At 36.9% G+C, this 16592-nt stretch overlaps 1 protein-coding gene across 1 annotated transcript; it reads left to right on the top strand.

The window, feature by feature from the left end:
- The first annotated feature begins 987 nt into the window (after nucleotides 1-987).
- On the top strand, nucleotides 988-16378 carry PDZK1 (PDZ domain containing 1). Its single transcript, XM_087721503.1, has 9 exons — nucleotides 988-1091; nucleotides 3658-3866; nucleotides 4757-5003; nucleotides 7206-7342; nucleotides 7992-8187; nucleotides 8612-8808; nucleotides 12295-12480; nucleotides 14186-14488; nucleotides 14854-16378. Exons 2-9 carry the CDS (start codon nucleotides 3660-3662, stop codon nucleotides 14890-14892), a joined length of 1512 nt encoding a protein of 503 aa, XP_087577629.1. The 5' UTR covers nucleotides 988-1091; nucleotides 3658-3659; the 3' UTR covers nucleotides 14893-16378.
- The last annotated feature ends 214 nt before the right edge of the window (nucleotides 16379-16592 follow it).

Below are 16592 nucleotides of genomic sequence, written 5' to 3'. Positions count from 1 at the left end.
GGTGTGTGTGTGTGTGTGTGTGTCGCATCGGGGCAGCGCCAAACGCAGAGTCTGACCCTCCGACAACCTAGCTGGAAAAGGGGGGGAGCGGAAAAACAAGAGGCAGTTTGAGCCCAATTTAACGGGTTGTGGGGACGAGGAGGAGTGTCACCTGTTCCTTTAATTTGCTCTGTTTTCTCCCCACTCCATAATTGGCAAACCGCATCTTCGCAAGCCAGGACCGCATGGTTCTCTTGGGGAGAGAGAGGGAGGGAGGAAAAGGAGGGTGCCTTTGGAAAGGGGGCTGCTGACGCAGAAATCCTCCCTCCCATCTCTCAGGTCTCTTTCCCCACCCCATCCCTCTGCTCCCCCGCAAAATCCACCCTCCACCTCGCCAAGCCGCCGCAATGCCCTTGGAGGAAACGGGTGAAGAAGCGCCCTGGAGGCATGGGAGGGCGGAGTGGGAAAAACCACATGGGGGAGGGAATCGCGCATGCATGCATGTGCCACAGAAGACCTCCATCTCCACTCACCCTCTCCAAGCCCGGGAGGGGGTGGGGTAAACCAGCCGGAGCGCGTGGGGCTAGCAAAAATGCCACGCGTGTAATTCCCACGCAAGCCTGGAGGTGCATTGGCGAGGGAGGAGAGGATCTGGCCAGATCTGGAGCAGGAAAGTTTTTGTGTGGTGCAAGGGGCAAAGTTGCAGTCTTTGGGAAGGGGGTGCGGTGGGGTGAGGGAGGGAGGGAAAGAAGAGCCACATTTTTTCTTTCTCTCTGCCTCACCGGCCATGAAGCTCACCGCACGTCACTGCTATCCTGGAGAGCTGACTGATGGTCAGGTATTTCTTAGCAGAAATCAGTGTAAGAATGGAAATATCTGTAATGATCTCTGAACTATTAGGGAGGGATCCAAGTTGCCAAGAAGAGGTCAGTACTGCTTAGCTAAAAGTAATGAAAAACTGGTTATCAAGGAATGTGTGCAGTGAAGCCCTGTTAAATAAATCATCTTTTAATTCAACCTTTGTTCATTCAAAGTGCAACTGTGCTTACCTTTAGCAGTTCAGAGCATGAGATACTAGAGATCATTCTGAGGACTGTGCACTATATATGCAGGTAAGACTTTTGTTACCTTTTTTTCCAAATCTGAGGGGGAAGAACAGGAAGGGAAAGGAAGCTGAAAGTACTTTTTTACTCCAAATATTAAATATAGTTCTGCATAAAGTCAAATTACTATCAATAATTACCAAATATGCTTTTAATGTATAAAGGTTTGAAAGATGCTTGTTGCCCCTAATACTCATATTTGGAAGACCATTGAGTATATCTATGTACAGAATAGGATTATGCCTCCCTGCACAGAGGTATTTCATAGTCATATATTCATTCTTTCTTATTCTGCCTTTATAAATTCAAGGAAGCATAGTTATGAATCTTGCCTCATTTTATAATCATAACAGCAAACTTGTTGCATAGCTAGAAAAAAACTGATAGTGATTGTCCAAAAGTCACCAGTGAGATAATAGTGAACATATTTAGAGGGTAGGTCTTTAGAAAAAATTCTACTCCTACCTGTATACATAGATCGTATGTGTGTTGTGTATTTTAAACTATTTTTTTTTTACTTATTTTGCTTTTCTTTTTTTCTTCTTTCATTGTAAGCCACCCGGAGTCCTCTGGGATTGGGCAGCCTATAAATTTAATAAATGAAATGAAATGAAATATTCAGCATAATGTTTCAGGGTAGAAAATACTCCCAAGAAGTCTAGGTATCTTTTAGAAGGCTCAGATGAGTGGACAAGGCTTTTATAAATGACTCGATTTTTTTAACAATCTTTTAAGGGGACTAAAAGCATCAGCTATCTTATTCACTGTTCAAATGGAAAGAACAATAGTGAAGAAAATCTGAATGCCACCTAGTCAATTCAATTCAATTTATTTGTGGCCATTTGATAAAACAGTTCAACAAATATTCTTAATAGTCTAATATTCTGATTCTTGTTAACTTCACCTCTTGACCTAAGAAAGATCTTCCACATATTAACCATAATTCTTAATATATTAACTAAGTCCACAAGATTATCGTGCATCCGGAGCAAAGGAAGAGTGAGCAAAGTACATATTATTGCAAAACACTAAATTAGCAATATGATTACTAGCAATAGAGTTTTAGAAGAAAACAGTGTAAACAGCAACACATTAAGCTTTCTAGTGCCCTTGAAAGATGCTGTACTTGATCTTTCACTTCACTCTGTACTTTAAAAATAAACAAAAAAGGTTTAAGAGAATCACTTTGGCTTTGGCTTGACTTCAGAAAAATAATAACATGGGGGGAAAAAGATGTTCCACTCAGTTTTCTGTAGGTCTTGGGTACTTACATGGCTATCTTAGGTGAAGTTGAAGAAATCCTGAGGTATAAAGTTAATAATATGCCTTGCTCTCTAGAAGTCATAAATAACAATATAAGAACTAATGGGATGTATAATAAATTATGCCTTCATGCTTCCTAAAGACTGAAAAATGTTGACTTAGAAACTAAGGACTATCATTTCAACCTACCTGAGAAAGACTCCACTTCAGCATTTCTCAGTTCAGTTCACTGCATAATATCTAAGTAGTTCATCTTACTTAGTAAGATGCTATCTTCATCTAACTACTTTCATCTCCTTATCGAAGTGTAGAATTAAGAGAGGCACTGAATTGATTATCTATATTTTCATATTAAAGTTTCCTTTGAGCCAAGCTTGATTCATGGACAAGTGTCATAGTTTTCTTTGCAACAATACAGCAATTATTTGCCACTGGGGTCTGCCCTGGATTGTTGGTAGCACAAGGAAACAACAGCCAATGACCTAATGGCTGGCCATTGGGGTTCAATCAACATCCCAATCAAAACTAAAAAGCCACACACAACCAGGCACCATATAAACACCACACACAGAACAGCCAAAGCCCAGACTCTGCTAGAGAGAAGTTCCTGAGGATGGGCTCCAGCATAAATTTGAAAACTTGAAAGGCTAAATCTTTGGTCTGGTGACCAACTTAAATTGGAATCTGCCCTGGATTGTTTTCCATTTTCCATTTCCCAATCTGTTTTATAGTCCTGGCATTTCCAGTTTGTTTCTCTTTCAACTATTAATCACGTCCAACCCAGTTTAGCTTCATGAGATCAGCCAATATTGTAAAATATTGTGCAATACAGTACAAATATAATTTAGAAGAAGGTATGTACCAGCCATTATAAAAATGTTAGATGAAAAAGAAATTCAAGATTGACCTGTGTGTGTGTGTGTGTGTGTGTGTGTGTGTAAATAAATTCTAGTATTGTACCCTGTGACAATATAGTTACAATAAGTCTGAGCTGACCTACTTTGAAGAGCTGACAAATACATGCTCTGTACTGCAAAACAAGCAAAATATTATTAGGTTTAAATTATATTGAACTCATTAAAATTTCCTTCTAAGAAAATATCTGTAAGATGTTATGATAAATTCATTATATGAGATGACCCCATCAGCAGTACTTGGTACATTTTTCCCATGTCAAAATGCTTTCTTTTCTCCCTCTCACTCCCTTTTATGAGTAGCTCGTTTGATTCATTTTATTTGAGCAATTTCCTTTAATACTTTCTTTCTTCACATGCATGTTCTGGAAGTTTTTTTTATATACTCCTTTTGACAGAAATGATGTCACTTCATCCCAGAGAATGCACACTGGTCAAAGAAGAGGGTGAAAACTATGGATTCTGCCTGCGCATTGAGAGATTCAAAACAGGGCATCTTATCCGAAATGTAGAAAAGAATAGTCCAGCGGAGAAGGCAGGACTAAAAGATGGAGATAGAGTCCTGAAGATTAATGGAGTGTTTATAGATAAGGAAGATCACGGAGAGGTGGGAGATATTTCATTTTGGTTTTTTTTTCCTTAATGCAAAGCACATATTTTCATGCACCTCAACAACCAATTTGATCCTTGTATGCATTTATTCAAAATATTTTCTTCTTCCAAAGATGAATACTTCCAGAATCTTCTGCCAGCTTAAAAAAAAAAAGCCTCTGCAAAGAAAATATTTTCTTCTTTCTTTCATTCTCCATATGAGCAAAAGAATTCCGTTTCCCTTTCCCTTAACCTTTCTGCCCAGTCAGTAATGATAGGGGAACTTAAATGACAAACAACTTCTAAGCACTTTGAAGAGACTTGTGGCTGATTTAATGTCATGGTGTTGTCATCCTTGTACAATAGAAAAGATGAGAATGCGGTGAAGTCCTGAGAGTCCCCATTTGAGAGCATTTGCAGGAACCTGTAATGGCTGATCTTAGCTAAACCAGCTAAGTTCAACTTTCATATTTTCTAAAACATCAGATATGAAATCACTACTCAAGCTTCCGTAACATAATACAATTTCAAGAGAATAAATTCTATTGGTAGGATTATAAAACAGTGATTGCTATTTTGAACTAATTCTCAGAGTCATAATTTTCCCTCTCAATTTTACCAATCAACTTTATGAAAATTCTGCTTTTTCATTATTTTTATGTCTGCCATAGGTTTTAGGGTAAGGTAGATGTGCAATTAAAGCCAAGTTGTATGCATGTCAAAAAGAGGTGGGTTTTTGATTGCATAGTCATAACAGCTATTCTGACTTTTTAATCCTGTCTGTAAGAAACAACTGTATGACACAGCTCTGTGACCTAGCTATCCTCTCTTGGATTTTTTTTTCTAATTCATATTCTATGCTATTTCTTTTAGTTACCTCTTAGTCTCTCATTACATCAATTATAGGTGGCTGAGTTAATTAGAAAAAGTGTAACTCCTGTATTATTCCTTGTTTTGGATGATCATTCTTATGAAAGTGCGTTAAAAGAAGGGATCAGTCTTGAAGAGTTGGCTAAAAAGTCACCAAACCAAGAACAGACAGAAGAACCCCAACTTGTGCAATCTGGAGAATCGGGTTCGGCTCCACAACCCCGTCTCTGTTATCTGACTAAGGAAAAAAATAGCTATGGTTTCTCTTTGAAGTCTTCTGCAGGTAAGGCCAACAAATAAAAATAGGATGTAAACCTCTTGTGTAGGAAAGCTACCTTCTATAACCGTGACATAATTTTGAATGCATATTTAAAGCCCAGATTTCTAAACCATCTATTAAAGGACATTATTAGGATGAGCAATTGTTAAACTAATTAAAATAGGTCTTTGAATGAAGCACTCCTAAAATTATAGAAATAATGTGTCAAAGCATCTATAAATGCCAAATTTCTGAACATATTAGACCATATTTGTATGTATTACTCACATACAGAAGAAAAATATTTGAATGCTTTTTCATTCAATGCCTGGGTGCTCTTCCAGTGAAAGAATTGTGGTTTTTAGAGATACAAAGCAAATAACTCTGGCATGGCCCTCTCAGTCATTCTGGCTATAAATCCTGGGAACTGCACTCACAATTCTATGGAAGTGAGAGTTTTCCTAATTCTGTTTATATTCTACTTGACAAACCTATGCCCTATTATTGTATCATCTTTTCAGAGATACTTAATATCTCCTTACTTAAGCAAAGAAATAATTACCACTAGTGAGCAAAATGTAATGGGAACAGGACTTCCTTTCCTGTCTTCCTCCCTCACTCCTCCTTTCTTCTTTCCCCATTCTTTCCTCCTTCCTTCCCTTCCCTTTCTAGCAGGCAAGTAAGTGGCAACTGCTGGGTGGGGAAGGAACAAACAGATTGAGGACTGGCTGAGAAATTGTCACATAATATTGAAAATGAAGATCAGTGACTTGCAGCAGCTGGTGGCAATCACAATTTACCCATTTTTTATTTTTTGCCTCAGGAGAATGAGTTTCAGATTTTGGACACATCTTTTAATTAGTCCATTTCAGGTATCTTGGTTGAAAAATTGTTGCCCTATGGTGCATCATTTCAACCACTTAAAGATTATGACAAAAAGTTTAATAGTTTTTAGATAAGAATTGCCCCCATTTGAAGTGTTAGAATTTCTCACATTAATGATTCTTTTGTTGCTATGGCATCAATGTTTAAATCATAGGGAACAGGAAAATGCCTTTTTCTTCAAGACAGTTGGGAGTCAGTCATCACACGAGCAATGCAAAGTCTAGAAATTTTGATTGGGTTTTGTCAGTTATATAAATAGGCTGCTTTAGATCATTCACAGCCTATGTTACCATGACCTTCTGATATAAGACTTTTGTTATATTGTTAAACCTCTATAAGGAAGTCATTCTATGACAATGTGAACAAAAGAAGTGACCAGAATGCTACGTTATTACATGATTCTTTATATCCACATTTGAGAATATACCGTACATAAGATATCTCTTCAAGTAGTTTTATTTTGCATGCCAGAAGTAGGTAGTGTATTGGGGGGGGAGAGAGAGAGAGGGAGAGAAAGGGAGAGAGAGAGAGAGAGAGAGAGAGAGAGAGAGAGAGAGAGAGAGAGAGAGAGAGAGAGAGAGAGAGAGAGAGAGAGAGAGAGAGAGAGAGAGAGAGAGAGAGAGAGAAATTTGGTACTTAAAAGTAGATGTAAAATGTTAAATCAAGTTCAATGAAAACTGAAAAAACAAGTAGTAATTAATAATTAACTACTACTAATCAGTCACTTAAGGGATGTGGTGGCTCAGTGGCTAAGATGCTGAGCTTGTTGATCAGAAAGGTCGGCAGAACAGCAGTTCGAATCCCGAGCACCACATAATGGAGTAAGGTCCCATTACTTGTCTAGCTTCTCCCAACCTAGCAGTTTGAAACCATGTAAAATGCAAGTAAAAAAAATAGGAACCACCTGTGGTGGAAACGTAATAGTATTCCATGCACCTTAGTGTTTAATCATGCCAGCCACATGACCACGGAGAAGTCTTCATACAGCGCTGGCTCTTTGGCTTTGAAACGGAGATGAGAACTGCCCCCTAGAGTCAGGAACACTAGCACATATGTGTAAGGGGAACCTTTACCTTTACCTAATCAGTCACTTACACCACTATAATTGCAGCCCCCCCCCTTCAAGCATCATAAACTGGGTTACAGAATAATAAGTTTTTTTTTCAATTTCTGAGGCACTGAATGGGCATAAATATTATTGCCACATTTCTGCTGCCATATTAGTGTTCTTTGAACTAGACTGGATATGCTGCTACCTGTGCTTTGTTTACCATGAGCAAAATGAACATATTAACAAGTAAAGAATTATTTCTGTTTCTGCCATTTGCTTCTCATTTCCAGGACAGAAAGGTTTATTCATTGTAGATTTGAGTCCACTGGGTGCAGCTGTAAAAGCTGGAGTGCAGCCAAATGATCGTCTTATAGAAATCAATGGGGAGAATGTGGAAAACAATACACATGAAGAAGTAGTTGAGAAGGTACTTTAAGCCTTAACCTTATGTGTCAGCCAATTCTTGTAAATAATTCAGATCAAATTAGAATGGTAATTTGATGGAATGTAGATAATTATTGTTCCAGTTGTATCTTGCCACAGCATGCGCAAATAGATCGCCTTAGACAAAGACTGGCATACACAGATGGAAAATAAAGTTGCATGCAATAAATGGAAAAAAATGTGTTTGAATTAACTCTTTCATATTAAGCAAGGTGAATTACATGGTCCCTAAAGTTAAGTACAACATTCTCCTAATTGTGTTTCATCCTTCCAAATTAGATCAAGTCATATCTATCTCTGTGCTTTGTATTTTCCATTATAAAAATTTATTTCCAAGTTGAATAATAATTCTGAGTACTACCGTAATCGTATTACTTGATATATTAAGTGGTTAGTTCCAAAATAGATAAAAAACTGTGCACACCTGAAATATATAAATATGAGAAATATGAGGAAATGATGTAAATATCAATTTCAGAAATGCAGGATTTATAATGATGGTACAGAACAATTCTAGCTTCACCAATGAAAATATCATCAAAAAAGGGATATTGTTATGCACTAGTTGTATGTAGGTGAGACTGTTTCAGCCTGCAAGCAGGGCAAAAATATAAATATGTCTATGTCCTTAGGTAAAAAAGTCTGGGAATCGGGTTGTATTTCTACTGTCAGATAAAGAAACTGACCAGTATTACTACAGATGGAATATGCAGCTGACAAGGGGAAAGGCCAATCTGAAATTATTACCTCACAAGCCCCGAAATCTTGAGCTCCAAAAAGATAATAATGGTTATGGATTTTACCTCAGAATGGAGCAAAACGGCAAAGGTAAGAATTAGGCCACAGGATAGTATAACTATGCAGTATGGACTTTACTTCTTTAACAGATGTATAGTAAATTCCCAAGCCATATAATAATTAATAGGAGAAATTGCATTTAAAAAACTCCATTATTTACTTCCACGTTTAGTCAGTTATCTCCCTTTGTAGTCTTGCATAACAATTGTTGAAGGGAAAATCCCCTATTCCAGTTTTATGGACCTGGCCTGGATTCTGCTTTCTGGTGTATAATCTTCTATTAGAATGTCCACAACAGAGGGCATATATCAAAATGAAAGGACCATGGTCAAGCTTATTATCTGCCTTAATACTATAGTTTGAAAACTAAAGTACATAATTAAATATTGGCTATGGGCCTATGCTTTGCTATGTTAGACTTTTCTGATTTTTTTAAAAAATTGTTTTGGGGCAGGTCACTTCATTAAGGACATCGATTCAGACAGCCCTGCAGCTAAAGCAGGACTCAGGGACAATGATATCTTGGTCGCTGTAAATGGAGAACCAATTGAAGCACTGGACCATGAAGCTGTGGTAGAGAAAATCAGACAATCTGGTGACAACACAACCTTACTAGTGGTGGATGAAGAGACTGATACCATGTATAAAATGGTAAGGTACACAGCTTCAATGCAAGAATGAGTTAATTTGGAAATTATGTCATGAGCTGTGACATGGTTAGAAGGGGAAAAGAGCTGTAGCTGTTGTAAGGTTGTCCTGATGCAAAGTGTGTATACCTAACATTCTGAGAATATCAGCTTTAAATCTTTATATATACATGTTCTTCTAGCCTTTCTGGTTACAGGACAAGCTTCTGTTTGCAGCACTTGAGCATTAAAAACCAAAAAATAGTTCTGGTAGCTTTACAGAACCGGGTTTGTCTGCATTGTTTTCTCTTGCCATGACAAATGAAGTCATGGCACTTAGTTATGCTTTTCCAGAAGTTGAATTCTGCTTCTCATAATAAAAAGAATACCCACCCTGGAATATTTCAAGCTCAATTTCCAGGCTTTTTTACAACAGCAGTCATAGCTACCAGACTACTTCTACAAAATCAGAATTAGTTAGGTCAAAAGCCAGGATTCTGAAATATGGTTACTAAGGAAAAGATGCTCAATGCAGCTAAAAATTGAAATTTCACTGCAGCAATTTTTGACATTGTAATCCTGCTTCCATTTTAAGGATGAGGAAAGGACAACACAACAGCCCTCAGGCTGTCCAGTTGTTAAAATAATATTTGCTTTCCGGGGTGCCCAATATGTTGTCATGGCAAAATTATAGGCTAAGTAATCTCATGGGGAAATCAAGCATTATGTTTGATTCTTTTTATTTAAATAAAATCTAGAAGAACATGTATTAGATCCATTACATACATAGTAAATTCCAAGTTCTTGCAAACATCACATTAAGAGTGTTGTTAAGGAGGCAATTTCAATATTTAAATGGCATTGTAACTATCTGCCTTGTAATCTGGATACTGATAACAATGTTTGCACATTATATTTTGGATTCTCAAGTGAATGTGAACTGAACAAATCAGTTCTTTTATATTATTTGGCCCCTAAGAGAAGTTATGTTGAAGTGACCTTGATTTCTCCTCTTGGGAACAATATGGACGTGATTTGCTATTGTCTTCTTTCAGTATGTTCTCTTAACTTTCCACTGATTTCCAGGTGATCTTTTATTCAAGTAATAATCAGGTATGAACATGCTTAACGACTCAGCCCTGGTTGATTAGGTGTTATTTCTTGCTGTAATGGAGCAAATGCAAAAAAAAGGACTAAAGGAGCTGAAGACATACAGGACATGACATTTATAAGGATTATACTATTAAATCACTATCTGCCAGTTATCTTTTTCCTAGTTAATCTGATTTCCAGTCTCCATGAATTTGAAGAGAAAGAGTTTAGCATAAATGCCATGCCACTTTGCTGCATGAGATTATCTTGATTTAAAACTTTTCTATACAATTCATATTTAAAATACAGTTGTCCTTATAAACCTTATTCCCACTCTGTCCTAATTACTTTTATGAGGACTTCTAAACAAATCACGTCATATTAGAGCCATACAACATGTACAGTTTTAATACAATATAGCTTATATTTAATAAAGGGTTTGATGTAAATCAGAAAAATCAGATAAGATAGCAACAACAGGAATTGCATAAACTGCTCTCAATTGTGTAACCCTACTTCAGCCATAAGGGCATCTTTCAATTTTCTATCAATCTTAGATTGAAACAAATGAGAGTTGATGGAGATTTATTTATGGTACTCTCTTCCTCTTGAAATTATTGATTCCTTTCAAGATAATTGCCTTAATTTTTCATATCAAGGTACACCTTAACTTATGACCACAATTGAGCCCAAAATTTATGTTTTAAGTGAGACATTTGTTAAGTTGAATTTGCCCCATTTTATGACCTTTCTTGCCACAGTTGTTAAGTGAATCACCACAGTTATGTTAGCAACAAGGTTATTAATTAATCTGGCTTTCCCATTGATTTTGCTTGTCAAAAAGTTGCAAAAGGTGATCATGTGACCTTAAGACACAGCAACAGTGATAAGTATGAACCAGTTGGCAAACATTTGAATTTTGATCATATGAGCATGGGGATGCTACAAAGATCATACGTGTAAATAATGTTCATGTCACTTTTTTCAGTGCCATTGTACCTTTGAACAGTCACTAAATAAACTGCTGTAAGTTGAAGACTACCTACATTATGGTTGGTTGTATAGTCAGTCAAATATTTAGACTGAATTTAGCATTTTGAGTCCTTCCCAAGGACCTGGAGTAGGCAGATATTATTGTTTGAGGGTGTTAAAGGTGTCATCACAGGGTATAAACTGTTCCAAGTAAAGATGCCTAGATTCAAAGTGAAATATAAGTACATAAGCAATGATACCATATTTCCCCGAAAATAACACAGAGTCTTATTTTCTTTTGACCCCCAAAATAAGTGCTTGGCCTTATTTTCCGGGAGGTCTTATTATATTTTAGGTGTAGGAGATGGTGAGTATGGTCACCTCATGGCTGCTGCTGTGTTGCAATATTTTCGGGGAGGACTTATTTAGTGAGGAGGGCTTATTTTAGTGCATGTGTTCAAAAGCCCGATTGGGCTTATTATCCAGGGAGGTCTTATTTTGGGGAAAACAGGGTAGGATCTTAAAGTGACAAAATTACCATATCAATCAAGAGTTTCAGAACTATTTTTGCTTTATTTTCTCTAATTTTTGCTATTTTCACAGGATGTAGGAACAAGAGTAATTGGCGATGTGATCTACTGATAGGCAGGAGAAATTATATACTGTAGTTTGAGATTGCCTCTGCTTATTTTGCCTGTAAAAGTCTAGGCTATGCCTCAAGTTTCCAGTGTCTTTTTCCTAACATCTGAATTTGTTTTAGTCCTATTCAGATTTTAATTTAATTCCCTTTTAGATGTATATTCCACCTTTCCTTTAGGAGCTAATGGAAGCATTCGTAGTACTCCATTTATTTTTCACAACCACCCTCTGAAACTTGAATTCTGTTAGAGCAGCTGCCTGAGCCTCTTAGCACATTACCTCCCAAACTGCATTTCCTCCAGGAAAGGGGTCAGAAGTTACACAGTGGTGATGGAAAGGGGCAAAATAACAATGGGTAATGTTTAGGCCAGAGGTGGCCAAGACAGATAATTTAAGCTTTATAATTTAAAATATACAAGCATTTGGGCATGTGTAATTCTCTTTCCTGTTTAGCTTCTCTCCAACAATGGGGAAGTGCTTCAACTTGTCTATGCTATTATCCACCTCCCCCAGACACACACAAAGTCCCTCAGTTGATTGTCAAAATATGCCAGTGGGAGTCACAGTGGAGTCATTGCTCAACTCCAAGAATCTGTCACCAAACTATCCTTTCTTACAACTTAGCTGCCTCCAGCAATTTAAACCTCCTTCCTTCTGGATTGTGAAAAACTGTAAAGAGCTGATGGACAGGAGACATCCATGGCATCTGCGCCTCCACTGCTGTTCCACAACATGAAGAATTGTGCATCATCATGCTCCAGCTCATATTCATTATGTTTCAATTCATGTTTCTTTGTTCTTGGTTAAGGCTAAAATATCTCCTTGTCTCTACTACCAAGCAAGACTGGAGCCACGTCTGAGCATTGCGAAGATACCCAAGCATACTGAGGAAGAAAATCACAAGCCCAGACTCTGTAAGCTCACAAAAAGTACCACCGGATTCGGCTTTCAATTGAATGCCATTAAAAATATACCTGGAGTGTTCATCAAAGAGGTATTACTCCAGAATCTTAGAATCTTTTCATTGGCAAACAAAACAAGTCACAATTGATCAGGCAAAAAAAGCACAGCCTTCTATCCTGTAGTGTGAATGTACTCAGCAGAATATAGAGGTATATCTTTGTTCTCTGACTTACCAAGATACAATAGCTGCTGAATAAAAGGAATTTGAAACTGACACAGTAAAATATGTTCCAGAACCAAACATACTAATTTATTAATGCTCATTCTGGAAACATACTTTTGGGGTTTAATATTAAAGCAATGTAATAAACCTTTGTTCTCATATTTTGATTCCATCTAAAAAAAATTCATTCCTTCTCTGCTAACTTTTTTTGGCAAAAGCATTCTTAAAATGTGATTGAATTAATGTTGATTGAATTAGCATTTTATGCACTTTAAATAGTCATAAAATAGTATCAGATAATCAGATTCAGACTAATAATTATTTTTTAAAAAGTGTTAGTCTACAGTAAATGATAAATATATTTGCAGTTTTTTTCCTAAAGTCCAAGTAATAAAATTTTCCACCAATTTTATTTTCCACATTGATAGGAGTGTACAAATAGAGATAGTCAGTATAAAAAATTCAATCTCAATTATTTTCAGAAAAAGTAATAGGAATTGATATAAATTCTGAAGTTACGATATGTTCAGTGTAGCTTAAGAAGTAACTTTGTGTTTTCGATTTTCACCCAAGTAAATTGTCTTCATAATCTCTTGTCATAAATTATGATAAATAATGGGGAAAATAATATAGAGCCATTACTTACAGAGACAGTGAATGTTTCCCTATTCATGGAAACTGGAGTTTTGTTTTTCAGACACTTTGTTACTTTAAAAGCAGTCATTTAAAAAAAAATATTGATTTGTATGTACTGATAACAAACTTATCTTGTCATTACTATTTCACTAAAGAGCAGAAAATAAAAAATATAGCTGCAGTCAGGTTAGGTGTGTCCCTATTTATCTGGAGCAAGGGATAAAGTTTGTGTGTAGTTTGTTTTTTTAGAAATTGCAAGCCCCTCTCCATAATGGTGCTTTTTCATGTTGGGGAGAGGACATTATTGGACACAATAGTTATCTTAAGTTTCTGCAAGCATTTGAGACCTTAATTCAAATATGAGTCTTAAGCGCTCACTTGTAGCACTCGCCCCCAAAGGAGCCAATAACAGATTCTTCTGTCCCTCTTCTCAGATGACCAGCCTATCTGGTCCAAACATAGCAACACACCTTGTGGGATTTGTGAGGCTTTAAGATAATAGTCCTCTCCAGTCAGAGGTGATAAATCCAGAAACTCTGGCTGGATCAAGAATGCAGCCACTTCTGAGTTTTACCCTCGACTAGGATTGTCACCTCTCTTACGACAGCAGGAATGTAGTCCACAACCCAGAAAGCCCAATGGCTCTGAAACTGTGAAATGGAAGTCAAGGCATTGCAACTGACCACATACCATTTTTGCACAAAACAAATGGGCTCCAATTGTAACACCACACTGTCATCTTGCAGGCACTCTCTATGCACGTCCCCCTCCCCAAATAGTCATGTCTTTATCCACCTGGCTACAACTAGCCCTCAGACACTTGAATAAAAAGTTAATTTGTATTTGTATGTACGCCACTTACCACGGACTGCCTGCTGCTCTCAATCAAGCAGAACAGCAGCTTCTACTACAGTAATTTCAGACAATCTAATTGCAGGTAAAAAAGGATGGACCTGCCAATATAGCTGGGCTGCAAGATGATGACATTGTGATAGAAGTGAATGGTACCAATGTAGAGAATGAAGAGTATGAAGATGTAGTAGCAAGAATCCAAGACAGTGGTAACAGCCTAACACTATTGGTGTGTGAAGAAAAGGCTTATCAGCACTTCTGCTCCCAGAATAAGGCTGTTACAGCCTCAATGGCTGACCCATTAAATGGTGACCAGGGTGAGCCTCCTGCTTATGCAGAGATACAAGCAACAGAGCCAAAAAATGAACTGGCAGAACCACAAGAAAGGGTGAGTTTCATTAACTTCAGAAAAATCTCACAAGAATCTGTGGCATCTGGTTATCAAACCACTATAACACTGCAAATGATTGAATGATCTATCTTAAAGAATTGGCTTAGAGAGCTAAGCTGACCTTTGCTCAAGCTGTGCTTAAATCACAGAATGACTAAACATTTGTAATTAACCAGCTAGATTTGGTTTTTAAAAGATTTTTATTATAAAATTTTAAGCATTCATAATCAGATCATCAATTCATCTCACAGCTCAATCTATAAATCTATGAAGTTTATGATATACTGTAACTGATTCCCCTTAACGGTGCTATAAATCTATTTGCAGTCTTTCTAACAAGAGTTATTGCTTTCTTTCATTAGGTCAGCTCATCTTCCTCTGAAGAAGACACTGAATTGTGAAGATAGCAGAATCCAAGTCTTTTTTCCATATTGTACCTGCTATTCTGAAGCAAATGTGCCAATACTGCCAAAAAAAAATAACTGTAATCCTATAATACTTACTTAAAATCAAGTCACACTGAGAATTATTTTAAAATGAATGTACTAAAAATAATAAAGCTAAGCTGTTCTCAGAGCACACTCCACCATACAACACTGGATGCAAAGCATCACAGGATTAATTTCAGCCAAAGATGGTATTAGAGTACAGTACTAAGTCAGTACATGATACTGTGTTCTTGTCCTTCATTCCTCAATGTGCAGGTGTTTAAAATGGAGGCAGAGATGTGATTTGGATATACAAATAGATGGTGTAAACCAAGTTTTTTTTTCCCACGTTAATTTGAACATGAGTAAAATCTCTGCAACCGTTTTTTTTTTCAGAAACTACGATCATGCTAAATGAAATCACAATGAGAATTCAATTATATGAAAGAAGACTTATGTCAATTAAAACTAAGATATATTGAATTTATTCTGTGATATTTTTGTCAACTACAATGGAACCTCCAGTCACACCTATAATCTATTCCAGGACTTTGGTCAGCACCCAATTTGGTTGTGATTGGAAGCAAGACTGACTGCGCATGCGCACGCACACACAAAAGGCATGGAAGGGGAAATCGCTGCGGTTCTAACTGATCACCACCGGAGGATGTGTTCGTGAACAGTGTGAAACATTTAGCTAATTTTTTGGGTCGGCACCTGATTTGATTGTGGTCAGAAGCATTCATGACCTGAGGTTCCACTGTACATCCAATTTTAATTAAGTGCAGAATTAACTTTAGGTCTCGTGGCTAAGCATTAGGTTCTGCAAAGAAACTAAAGAATACTACAATAGCTACTTTATTAGGTCTAGTTTCTGATAGATACCGAGTTTAAAAATAAATTGTTTCATTTTATCTCATTTAAAATGCTGCGAATGAAAATAGGGGGGGGGGAATACTGTATTAGGTATGTTCTCCCCCTTTAGTTATACAAATAATAAAGATGGCAAATAAATAATCAATTTGTCTTTCACATACAGCTTCTGACTTACCAACTAACATGTCAGAGCACATTATTCCAATTGCATTCACTTGTTCCACCCATGAGCAGACTGCTCTAAGTTATTTAATGCAAGGGATGCCAATCCTGCCCCTTAGTATCACAAGACTGGAGCATTGAATTTTAGTAGCAAATTAGCAAACTTCAGGAGCACAATTTCCCTCTCATCCCCAGCTCCCTCCACCTCAAATTAAAGGTAAAAATTAGAATTAGAAATTCTTTCCTTCCAGTAATGTTGCCCACTTATGCATTTCCTGCTGTAGTAACAGAATAGTCCTATAAAAGAAGCCAAGAACCAACCAATGCTATATAGGCTTTTGTTATGAATTTGAGTGTAACATTCACAGTTGTCTTTTTTGTGAAAGAATAATGAAGACAAGAGGCTTTCAAAGTAAATATTTTTTTTAAAAAAAATCAAGATTTTTCCTATGGTTAAGATGTATGTTCACAGTCTTGGTTGGTGTTTCATTATTATTCTTTCAGCATATTCCTTTCATTCCTTTTTCTCATCTACTTAAAGGATAAAAAATGTTACTGAGTTCCCAATTCCACAAAGCTTTTTTGAGCCTTGTAATGCCAACAATATAGATCAGTGTTTCACAAACTTTGTTTTC

The sequence above is a fragment of the Thamnophis sirtalis genome, unplaced genomic scaffold (genome assembly GCF_051295495.1).
Source record: "Thamnophis sirtalis isolate CommonGarterSnake01/CBP01778 unplaced genomic scaffold, rThaSir2_p1.2 scaffold_8, whole genome shotgun sequence".
NCBI classification, from domain to species: Eukaryota; Metazoa; Chordata; class Lepidosauria; order Squamata; family Natricidae; genus Thamnophis; species Thamnophis sirtalis.
The sequence above is the reverse complement of the archived record's forward strand: the minus strand, read 5'-3'. Positions and strand labels throughout refer to the sequence as shown.